Raw genomic sequence first — 12,544 nt, 5'->3', positions numbered from 1 at the left:
CCTAGCCCGCACATCTTTGGACTGTGGGAGGAAACCGGAGCACCCGGAGGAAACCCACGCAAACACGGGGAGAATGTGCAAACTCCACACAGACAGTCACCCGAGGCCGGATTCGAACCCGGGTCTCTGGCGCTGTGAGGCAACAGTGCTAACCACTATGCCACCGTGCTGCCGTTAGTTCTTCACATGGTAATGCTGTATGCTTTGTCTGAGCATCATGAATATTTTCTAAATGTTTCATATACCCTTCAAAAACAATTCTAGCTACCATTTATTATTCCTTACCTATTTAATTGGAAAATCCTAGGTGAAGGTCCAAGGCTTATAGTGCAGGATAGCACTGAACTTGGAAAAAGTTAGGGTAGAAAGAAAGAAAGACTTGCATTTACATAGCGCCTTTAACGACCTAAGGACATCCCAAAGCGCTTTACAGCCAATGAAGTGCTTTTTTTTTTAAGTGTAATTGTAATATAGGAAACGGCAGTCAATTTGCACACCGCAAAATCCCACAAACAGCAGTGTGATAATGACCAGATAATCTGTTTTAGTGATGTTGATTGAGGGATAAGTATTGGCCAGGACACTGGGGAGAACTGACCTCTTCAAAATAGTCCCATGAGATCTTTTGCGTCCACCTGAAAGGACAGGCGGGGTCTTGGTTTTAACATCTGATCCAAAAGACGGCACCTCCGACAGTGCAGCACTGTCCACACTGGAGTGTTAGCCTAGATTTTGTGTTCAAGTCTCTGGAGTAGGACTTGAACCCACGACCTTCTGACTCAGAGGTGAGAGTGCTAAAACTGAGCCACAGCTGACCCCTAAGAAGACAGGGCAAATCAAGAAATAGTGATTGGGTGATGCTAATCTTGAATTTTAAAAGCTTGTATATTGTAGGAGGAAAAGAAGACTTGGAGAAGTAAGGACTTGCACAAAAAGACTAATGGCATTTTGGCTGTGTACATACAGGATGTGAAGGGTTAAGATGGAAAGAGAGTGGTTGGAAGTGCGAGAATGAGGATCACTTATATGTTTATTTTCTTGTATTGTGTCTGAGTGAGTAAGAGGTGTGAGAAGAGCCTCCCCATATATGGGAGCAGCACTGAAATCTTTGAGTCTTGACCAAGATACACACAGTTAAGAAGTTAGTGTTTTGTACAACAGAGGAAAATAGGCTTCTTGGGACATCTTTAGCAATGGAGATGTGGGAGTACTAGGAAAAGACTATCTCTTGATACAAGTTATATAGTGAGCTGCAGGAGGAGCAGTTCACTTCACAGTTTGTGGACATTGTACTGTATATTGGGATGTCGCACTGCTGTGATATCCCGATCTATTTTTTACAAGTTGTTGGTTTTCGTATCCATTTTATTGACCAAGCAGTCTACTTAAGAACTGCATGTTCATCCATGTGGAAAATTGCACATGTTTATTTAGAAGCAATTAACTAAAACATGTTTGAACACTGTCATCTTTAACTCTTAAATTTTTTCGATGTTTCTGTTATGTATTTATTTCCCTAATTTCAATGAAAAGTGTTAAAAAAAAAGTATCCAAATTTGGTTAGTTTTCTTGAGTGACATCTGGCATCAGTGGAAAGGGACAATCGAGAAAAATGTTGAACTGCAGCAAACACACCAGCTGAAACTGAATATAGAAGTAGTAGTAATGATGTGTAGTCTTCAGCCGATACAAGGCACCCTTTTACTAAAGGAGTAAGTGTACAGGTAAAATAATCTTGTGCATACACTTCCTGGTGTGATACTAAGTCATACAATCCAGGAAAGACCACATTTCATCTCTGGTTTGCTCTGGCCTCACCTGATGCAGTGGTTGCAGTGATAGACTTGCCCTCGGCGCTCTTAAGTAGGGAGGAGAAAACAAGTCCGAGGTACATTCCAGAAAGTGAACATTGAGTGAGGATGGGATCAGCTTCAATTGTGAATCTATTTTGCCGTAAGGAACCTGCCCGCACTTAGCCTAGGCTCTCGCGTGAAGAATGGTCACTTGGATATGGTACTAGAGGGTGCACATTGCCCGTGGAACAGTATCCCAGCCGGAGTCAGCACCTTCAGGAGAGATGGGGAGAAAGTTAGCAGAAAGAAAAAAAAATGTGGACGTTGAGGGAAATTGGGCTCGGCTGTGATTTCCTTGCCTCCACTCCCCACCCCTAGACTCGCACATGAAGAATGGTCACTTGAGAGCTGTATCAGAGTATAGCCAGCACCCGTGGAACTCTGCCCCAGAACTTTCTGGAAAAGGAGAAATAAAACTACAAGGGGAGAGCAGAACGCCTTATAACAACTGTCAACAATTGCATGGTTGACTTAAAAGCTTGCTTTCCTATAAATTGAGATTGCTGGTCATTACTGACGGAAAGAGGTACTTACAAACCGAGAGACGAGTGGAGGAGAGAAGCAAACAAAGCCCTTAGTTCAGTGACCATGATTTCATGGATTTTTTTTTTAATAGTCTACATGGTTAGGAATACAAGAGAAAAGCTGTATCTCTTATTTACATTTTGTGCATTAAAACAAAAACAAGTCTAATTCTTAAGAGTAGCAACTTACGGTTGGATGAAACCAAAATTATTATTTTTCCATTCAGATGAAAAGGTGCACACATGGAGGTGAACACGTGAAGCTTTCACTGAAAAATGTCCTGTCCTACCCACGAAGCATGGAAGTGGTAGAGTTGTGACGGTGCTTAGCAAGAATTGATAGAAGGGAAATGACATTCATTGAGGGCACTATGGATGGCTTTAACTACAGAGATTTTTGGATACTATGTTTCTATGTTGAAGATTGGACAAAGGTCTCTACAGAAACTTGTGCCAATTACTCTTCGACAGTGGTCACAGGACTACAAGCTGAATTCAAACTAAAGGATCTCTTACCAAGCACAGTCAAGACTTTTGGTGTCCAATATCTTGCTGGTTATATTTTTTAACCAAAAATTGTCTTTAATATATAGTAAAATAGATTTTTTTTAATTGGAAATTGACGCTTGCATAAAGTTTGAAGTGTTAATCTGTTACATGTACTTAAAAACATTTTAAGCTTTTGTGTCCAAGAATAAAATTCCATCAATTTTTTTTCCCTCACCGCCCATCAGTTTTTTCCCGCTCTTCTCCTATCGACCGTTACCACGTGTGGTGGCAGCCCTCTGGTATCCTCGTCCAGGTGACCATTCTCCATGTATGAGCCTAGGTGCTGAGCGTCAACGGACTATTTGACTGGGGGGCAAAGCCCAATCTCTTCCCCCCCGATCTTGGGAGTTGTGAGGCACATTATTGCATCCTGCTGCCCCACCTACTTGGGTTCACCTAACTTAGCAAAGCCCAGTGATTGAACCTCGGACCTTCTGGGTCTGAATTAGTTGCACTACCAACTGTGCCATAAGGAGAGCTGCAGAATTCAGTGAACTTCATCCGTCTTCCTCTCCCACTCTAAAAGAGGGTAGCACCTGCCAGCTTACGATATGTTCTTGTTCGAATCATGCTAGGAGGTATGCTTGAGCATTGGATGAAGATTATTTTCCCTCCCTCCCCACAGGTTAACTTGTAGAACTCTCTCATTGAACTGAGATCATCAGTAGCCATGAATTTATGGTACGATCTAAATAGATACTGGCACATACTAGTTAAACAGGCGGAATTTTTCAGGTGTATATGCTCACTTTTTTTACTCAGCCAAAAAAACACACTTTTTCTGTACCTACATATGCCTTTAAAATGGGAAATTGATTTATCCTGAAATCATGTGTGGGGGTTTGGACGTGATTCAGGTTGAGACTTGTATATAGCCTGGTATTTCTTTGTAAAATGCATTAAACACCCTAGGTGTGTTGGGCAGTTTTTGAACCAGTTTATAATGGCATTTCTGCATGATGCAATATATTTACTGAAAAATGTGTGATTGGACCACGAGTATGAATTTTGCGATATATTTTTGAAACACTTCTGCATACTAGAATTATCAATAACATAGACATTTTTAAACGATTTACTGCATATAACAATGACTTAAATGTTGTATATTTTTATACAGAAGTTCTGTGAACAAGTTTTTTACCTCTTTCTCTTCTCTTTCCCCCCCCCCCCCCCCCCCCCCCCCCCATGCTGTTGAATAAAAATGGCCTGCATTATAATACCTGTTGCGGTTTATTAGCTTTCCCTCCCCTCTTTCTCCTCCACCCCACCATGTTGTTGAATAAATGACAACCTTTACCATAATGCCTGTTTTCCAAACTATTAATAAAGGTCTTATGAAGAGAAATACAGTACGTCATGGGGAAGTGATACAGTTGAGCCCAGATAAACATATACTTGGTCAAAGGACAAAGTAGAATACTGATCTAATTAAGCATATTGTTGCAAACTGGCTATGTGATACGCAGTTATAACTGTCCAGATACATTTGTCTTGTTTTTAAAACTCATCCTGTCACTGCACACACCTTTATGCTTGACAACCTCCAGTTAACAGGCCAGAGAGAAGAAAATGCCTGTTATTTTAACTATCTTTCCTGCTTTGCAGCCCCTCAAATAAGTAGCAGCAAATAAAAGTCCAGCAACGCATGTGCTTTTAAAACCGTATATTTAGAATGTGTGTATGTTCCCAGTTCATTGTGTTATCAGTTGTTTTTTGAAAAGTTCTGTGTGTTGACTTTTTTTCTCTCCGTCCTCTTCTGAAAGCATTGACTTATATTTGGGTATGGCCTCCAATGCTGCTCTCCAGTATCTCACCCAAGTGGCTAATTTTTACGTCTGACCCCGTTGATAACTGTTGACTGACTACTTAAATATGTGGCTTCATGGCCTAAAAACTTGTCCTCGCCCAACATCCATACACATGCGCTTTTCAGTCGGGGTTATTAAGGCCGTTCAGAGCGGGAACCTTGGTATTTATCTCTTCACACCCAGCCCAGAGACGTTCAGGTGAATTACTACCACAACTGGGATTAGCATGGACAAGGGATTTGAAACTGGGACTTTCCTAGCCTAATGGCTGAATCTCACACTGAATTTACTGAACTATTGGGGCAGCTGTCTATTGACTGTAAATGTTGCTGGGACTTCACCCCCTTTTTATTGTATTTATCTAACATTGTGAAATTTAATGCAGTAGAGCAACTTCTAGGGCAGTCTTCCAGCAGTTTAATAGGGGATCAAATATATTGGTTTATTAGGGTAGTATAAGCTGAGTGCTGTAATAGAGGTATCTTGTGTTCTTCACTGCAGGTCCCATCATCCTGTAGTTAACACTAATGGAGCTAGTACTTATTGTATGGAGGAGTCAGTGGGGTGTAAAAGGAAAAGGGTACATTAAAGAGCAACAAGAATAATCCCAGGTGTTAAGAGATGAGCTCCAATGAAAAATTAGAGCAGCTCAAGCTCTACAGTCTGGAGAATGAGGTTACGGGTGCGTCAGATCAAAGTATTAAATGATATTGATGAGGTAAATCTGAATATAATTTCAGAGTTAGCTAGTAGAACCAGGGGATAACAATTTCAATCAGTGAAAAGTACTTTTTTTAATCTCATATAAATGTTTGTAATAACTTAACAGACAAGATACTAGTGGTAAAGATATTGGGGCATTCAAAATGCAATTGGATGCCAGGCTGGGATAGTTGGGGTGCTGGAAGGATGGGCTCGCTTGGCTGAATGGCCATTGCTCATCCATGACCATTTTAAGAATGATCACATCTTCCCTTCCCCCATTCCTTGCAAAGAAGTGTGCCACACTCTACAGTCATCCTCTTTCTCTCTGTCAGATTTGGGTCGGTGGTTGTTGTCAGAGGTTCCATTTCAATTGAACCGTGGACAAAACTGATCTGAAAAGGTGATTGTTGCTTTGTTGAGATGCAGTTGTTAGTCATTTGCCAATACATAATACAGGTAGACTACCCTTTATCCGAACTACTGAAACCCTCTAAAAACCGAAGGTTTTTTCGGTCAGCGTAAGTCGTGCGCACGACATGACCAGAGTGGCGCACGACTTACAGGCCTAGCCGGATAAGGGATAGTGTAGCATTTTTCCGCACTTCTGAAAACTGAAATCGCTCAGCGTAAGTCGTGCGCACGACCCCGACCCCCCCCCCCCCGCCGAACCCGACCCAACCCCACCGACCCCGCCCCATTTCGGATAAGATATAGTGTACCAGCCTTTATCCGCAACCAGAAAACCTCTGAAAGCCGAAAGTGGCGCAAAGCATGACTTCTGAAAACCGAAATCGCTCAGCGTAAGTCGTGCGCACGACCCCGACCCCTGCCGACCCCCCCCCCCCACCCCCCCGGACCACGACCCCCACCCCCGACCCCCACCCTTTCGGATAAGGGATAGTGTATCCTTTATCCGCACTCCCGCAAACCGAATTACTCTGAAAGCCGAAGTGTTTTCGCTCACCTTCCGAAATCCGGAATTTTCCGAAAACCGAAACACGGCTGGTCCCGAGGTTTTCGGATAAAGGATAGTCTACCTGTATAATCACAGGCACTCTGGCATACTCTTTCTCGGACCTTTCATACCAGAGGTTACTTTTGTCTGTAGGTGTGTGAAGACTGTTTCAATGAGTAAGTTCTCTTCTATTTTGTTCAGTTTCTTCATTTTTGGACTATTCTAAAGCTATAAATAAATCAGTTTGGCAACTGCTCAGTTTTTTTCTTGTTAACATAGATAATGTGGAACTTGTACTGAAGAGCGTTAATGATCGCCATGGCAGTGAGAGCCATGACAATGATCAGCCAGATTATGACAGTGTTGCTTCAGATGAAGATACGGACCAGGAACCAGCAGTTAAAGCAATCAGAGCAAAGGTACCTCTACCGTGTCATTTTAATGAAGCTCAAGTTAGGTGGTGGCCTGATACCAACTCCTGAATCACGTCCAAAATTAACATTGAATGTTAAGTTCCAGTCCATTTCCAAAGAAGTGTATTTTACTATGCATATCAGCGTTTAGGAAAAGTTGCACTTACAGAAGGAAGAGGAGCTGGGTGAGTGCTTTAAATTTAGATTACTCCCCTTTCAAGTCATCATGCGCAAAGTAGAGTTTTCATCCCTGCTAGGTGACTCCAGTAGTTGGTTGCTGGTAATGACCCATCACATCCAGTTGCAGCTCTATTGCAGGCAGCAAAGGGTGGGTCAGAATCGCCCAACCGCAAGAAGCCACACTTGGTGTTGCTTTTCCAGGCTGTGCACATGTACTGCTTAGTGACATGTTGACAACTCGCTCTTTGGCTCTCATCGAACTTTAACAAAGCGACAACATTTTCAGTGGCATGCATTTAGCAGCAAAAAGCCTTATTTGAATTTGTTTTTTCTTTCTGTATAGCTTTGTCCATTATTATAAACCCAACCATTTTATTTGTGTGCAGTGCCATGGAGGAATCAACCGATGTACTGTTTTGCGATTGATAAGTGGGAGTGATTTATAAGGCAGTAATCACAAACAGGTTCACATTACTGTGGTAAAACCTCAGATTGCCTTGTCACAGTTTGCTCTAAACCCATTCAATGCGATTACTGTCAGTTATAATTCAGCCATTGTTTAAAAGCTTACAAAATCCAGATGCTAACTCGCATTTGAACCTGTTCATTCTGTCCTGTAACATTTAACATCATGGCCCCAGTGGTATTTTGGCACCTGCCTAGCCATTCTAACAGTGGAGTTCAGCAGTGAAGGATTGTTAGTTATGAGTAAAAAAAGATTTTGGAAAGAGGGGAAACACACTGCAGCTTTAGCCTCCAAAAATTTGATAGTTTTATAACCGTCGCTACAAAAAAAGAGAATTTTGTTCATCAGATGTACTTCTTGTTGTAGAGCATGGACTCTGATCTGTCAGACGGACCAATTACATTACAGGAATACATGGAGGTGAAAAATGCACTCAGCGCTTCCGAGGCAAAGATACAGCAGCTGATGAAAGTGAACAGCAACCTGAGCGATGAGCTGCGTTTGATGCAGAAAAAAGTAAGAATGACTTTTTCAGACACTTCTTGAAAAGTTCAATGTGCTTTGTAGCCAAGGGTCAAGGATAACTTTCCTGAGTTAGAGAACTGGGATCCCAATGATGTTTCTTGGAGCTATGTGGATTATTTAAATATGCATTCCATATTCCTTTGCCTCTATCTACTTTTTTTTGGGGGGGTGGGGGGGGGGGTGGTGGTGGCGGTAGGGGGTGTTTTTACGGATTTTTGTCCTAAATGCAACACCAAATATTTAAACTCTCAACAGTACCTCACTACACCTCCGAGTTCTCTCATTTCTTTTTCATATTTCATTTTTGTTTCTGTTTTCTTGTTGATTTGGAGCTGAACTAGTATCAGTATCATTTTTGCCATCTTTATACCTTTTGCAAAAGAGAGAAAAATGCGATGCTCTTTTGCTTCCCCCCCCCCCCCCCCCCTCCCCCAATATCGCCATTTTTTTCCTGTACCACACATGGCTTATGGGTGACTGGCTTAGTGAAAATTTGGTTAGTTATAAGTATTTTAAGGCTCCAACTACTTGAATATTATTTTGTGTCTGAAACCATCCAGTACTTCAATTGCAGAGGACAGTTGCAATGGCTTTTGCTGGCTATCTTCATAGTGCAACACACTCAAGCCGGGATCATTGTTGTTTTCCATCTCTGCACCTTTTCCAGTCACATTGTCCTTTCTGAGATGGGTGGGGGACCAAAACTGAACATGTTACTCCAAATTAGATCTTAGAAACGTCGTGTATAACCCTATTATCGTGGTCCTAGTTTTGTAATGAATGGTAGAATCAGACAGCACAGAAAGAGGCCATTCCGTCCATCGTGCTGTGCCGGCTCTCTGAAAGAGCTATCCAATTAGTCCCACTACCCTGCTCTTTCCCCATAGCCCTGCAATTTTTTCTTTTTCAAATACATTTCCAAATCCCCTTTGTTACTATTCAATCTGCTTACGCCTCCCTTTTGTTACTATTTAGTCTGCTTGCGCCACCCTTTTAGGCAGTGCATTCCAGCCCCGGACCCTGTTTTCCTTGGCCACAGCCTCCTGACACAGCGCTTGTGCTTTGAGAGAATGGCCACCGATCACTTGCCAGTCTTTCTTCCTGTCAGTTGTCTAAAACCGACAACCATGCTGTATTCTATTTCCTTTATTTTCATCTGTATGCATAATTACATGTTTTTCTGTATTAAAGACATATATGTTGGGTCCACTTCCCCAACATATCTAAATCCACTTGCAGCAACATGGTGCTTCCATCAACCATTTATAACCAACTTTCTCTCAACTCGTCTGTTATTGACTTCATTACACAATTTGGTGTTACCTGAAAATGTAATTAGTGTGCTGTACGTCCTCCTCTGTGTCATATTGAACATAATGTTCAGAAGGGAAAATAACACAGAACCTGGGCCGATCTACTTGTGACTGGACCACTGTGAGAAGCTACTTCCTTTAAAACCACCCTTTATTTATGATCCCTGTCCTAAAATAATGTAGAAAAGAAATTGATTCTTTAAATTGTGAAAGGTCCTTTTTCACTTTTACAAATCCTATTTTTCAACACTTCCTCAGAGGGAGGGGTGTTCATAAGACATACTTGTTTGCTTCCCTTTACCATAGACTGAATTATAGCAAGTGGTTTTGCATTTCCGCCTAGTCCATTCCTGGTTTTACCCTCCGGTAGTGGAAAAGAAATGGAGGTTCAGAAATCAAAAATGAGGTTAAACCTCTAATCAAATTTTTGGGATTTGTTTTCACCATTTTTTTGCACAGAAGAGTTTGGAAAAGAGTTAACATTAAAATGTTGGCTTTTTAAAGCAAAGTGCTTTCACACAAGAGTGAAAACAAAAGCAATTTGTTAGCCTGTTTCAGTAATCATCTGTCATCTGCCCTTTGAGTTGTGAGCACAGGAAGATTAAAAAACAGACAAAATCACACACTGGCAAGTTTCTTTTAAAGGAAGAGCTGTGAAGGCAAGCATTCGCCAACTCTGCAGCTTAAAATGCAGGAGATAGATAGAAGTTATTTTGTTTAAGTTGAGAAAGATGACTCACCAATGTGGGGAGGTGTAGCATGTTCATTATTTTGGATTATTATGCAAAGACAAATTGTACTGATTGAACTAAGTGAGTTTGATCATAATTATTGCTCTGTATGTTCACTTGCTGTGAAATAATATAGCTTAAGGATGTGTTTTCTCTGTTCGGCTTTGAAAAAATTGGAGAAGAGCACGTCTGGGCATGTGCAACAGACACAAATATTCTGTTCAGCTGACGAGGATGTGCTGTTGTTACATTCCTAGGCTATGCTATTGTATTGTTACATATTGAGCAGTAAAGGAATACACTTGAATGTAAAACACTCGGACTGCTTACATGAGTGAGTTGCACTGCTGTACCTGAGAACATTACAAAGGCAGGACCCAAATGTGCAACGCCTTGCAATCCCACTCCTGCAATCCCCAGAAATAAATGAGCAGCATTCTTTGACAGGCTTATTGTAGAATAGGAAGCTGTTTTAATAATCGCAAGCAGCCTGATCAGAAAGTGAAATCACAGTAGTGATAATTTCAATGAGTGGTGTTTAAAAAAATTAATCATGGTCTGTTCAGAGGCTTGAAGCTCAGTGGAGGAGGAAATTCAATAACCATTTTACAATAGCTGTCAGACAGTAGCAAGATCTGAAATTACAGCATGCGCGGTTGAGAGACGTAACGGAAGCTGTTGCCGATCTCTGAAGGAGAAGGACGAGAAACCTGAGCAATTCAGCTCAGTGATTCGTGAAAATGTCCGAGCAGTTTTACAAGGAATAGAATGACATTTCCAATATGATCTGTGTTTTTAACAAAAAAAATTGGATGTGCATGCAACACTTGACCTTCCTTTTCGCTTTCTTTTCCCTTGTACAGATGGGTTGTCGTAATTTCATATTCAATTGTATTGGTAGTCAAAAATTAAACATAGCCAGAATTCTCCCCGAACTGAAACTTTATCTGCCTTATTCTGGCTCATTAACAAACTAATGGGCTGGAACTGACAGATCATTTAACCCTTCGTAAAAGTTTTAAAAATGCGCAGTTTTCTATTAAGAGTGAACAGCCCATGTGGTTCTTTCTAAGTAAAAACAAATGTTTTAAGGCATGAAATGATTTCCAGATAATGTTTTTTAATTGGACCAAGATTCCCTATCTCAACATGACCTCTATCCAACACAAAAGCTGCTTTGTTCATTGTAGCCATTAATAGATTAAAACAATGTGGCACACATTATCGAAATTGAAATAGTCGCCCCATGAAAGTAAATATAGAAAAACCCAGAAAGTCCCAGGTTTGATTGGTCTCTGCTGGGTTAGTTGGGTGGCAGTAGAGAATCTATAATTTTCCAGCGTTTTCTGTTGTTATTTCGGATTTCCAGCATACGCAGTATTTTGCTATCGAGTTCTCTTGATGCTCAGGCTACACCAACAAAAGACGTTAACAACAGAAAACGCTGGAAAAACTCAGCAGGCCAGGCAACATCCGTCAAGAGAGAAACCGTCGTCAACATTTCGGATCGAAACCCTTCTACAGAACTGAGAAAAAAGGCAGGAAATGAAACAGATTAAAAGGCAGTTTGGGGGCTGGGAAATGGGGGAGGGGATGAAAGAAGAGACATTAAGAGATATTCAAGGGGAGACGAGATAGTAATAGGATAGGTAAAGAAACAAACAATGGCTCTAGATGAAGTGTGCAATGCGCTGGCAGAGTGAGAGACAGCTGCCATGTGGGAGAGAGAGGAAAAGGAAAAGGCACAAACCAAAGGTGTGGATAAAAAATATAAAAATATAATAGGGGCCGAGGTTATGATCTGAAATTGTTGAACTCGATATTGAGTCCGGAAGGCTATAAAGTGCCTAATCGGAAGATGAGGTGCTGTTCCTCAAGTTTACGCTGAGCTTCCGTGGAACAATGCAAGAGGCCGCAGACGGTGAGGTCTGAGTGGGAATGGAGCGGTGAATTGAAATGACAGGCGACCGGAAGCTCGGGGTCACCCTTACGGACTGAACGGAGGTGTTCCGCAAAGCGGTCACCCAATCTGCGTTTGGTCTCCCCAATGTAGAGGAGACCACATCGTGAGCAGCAAATACAGTATACTAGATTGCAAGAAGTACAAGTAAATCGCTGTTTAACTAGTCATTTATCTCATTGATATTTGTGGGACCGTGCAGTGTGAAAACTGGTTGCCACATCTGTCTACAAAACAAGTGACTGCACTTCAGAAAGTAATTCTTTAGCTGCATAGCACTTTGTGTCCTCCTAAGGATGTGAAAGGTGCTGTATAAATGCAGATGTGTTCAGTGAGTTCAAATTTGTAGCAGGACTTGCATTGCTTTGTGATACTTGACTGTTCCTGTTGAGTGCTAAGATTCCAATGACATGGTACAGGTAGACTACCCTTTATCCGGACTTCCGAAAACCGAAACCCTCTAAAAACCGAAGGTTTTTTTGTTCAGCGTAAGTCATGCGTACGAACGAAAAAACCTTCGGTTTTTAGAGGGTTCCGGTTTCGGAAGTTCGGATAAAGG

General features: G+C 41.6%; 1 protein-coding gene across 10 annotated transcripts in view; it reads left to right on the top strand.

Annotated features, from left to right (window-relative positions):
• git2a (G protein-coupled receptor kinase interacting ArfGAP 2a) overlaps positions 1-12,544 on the top strand; it is a 99,369-nt gene that overhangs the window by 59,356 nt on the left and 27,469 nt on the right. For 9 of the 10 annotated variants that reach the window (XM_085961332.1, XM_085961331.1, XM_085961334.1 and 6 more), the window contains exons 13-14: positions 6,677-6,816; positions 7,823-7,972. In XM_085961332.1, the coding sequence (XP_085817458.1) occupies positions 6,677-6,816; positions 7,823-7,972 (290 nt within the window). The remainder of the gene's footprint in view (positions 1-6,676; positions 6,817-7,822; positions 7,973-12,544) is intronic. The other variant, XM_085961333.1, reaches the window with a different exon arrangement.

This window comes from Somniosus microcephalus, chromosome 19 (genome assembly GCF_052327205.1).
Source record: "Somniosus microcephalus isolate GS21.2 chromosome 19, FLI_Smic_1.0, whole genome shotgun sequence".
NCBI lineage: Eukaryota > Metazoa > Chordata > Chondrichthyes > Squaliformes > Somniosidae > Somniosus > Somniosus microcephalus.
Note: the sequence above shows the minus strand (reverse complement) of the source record. Positions and strands in the feature narration are given on the sequence as shown.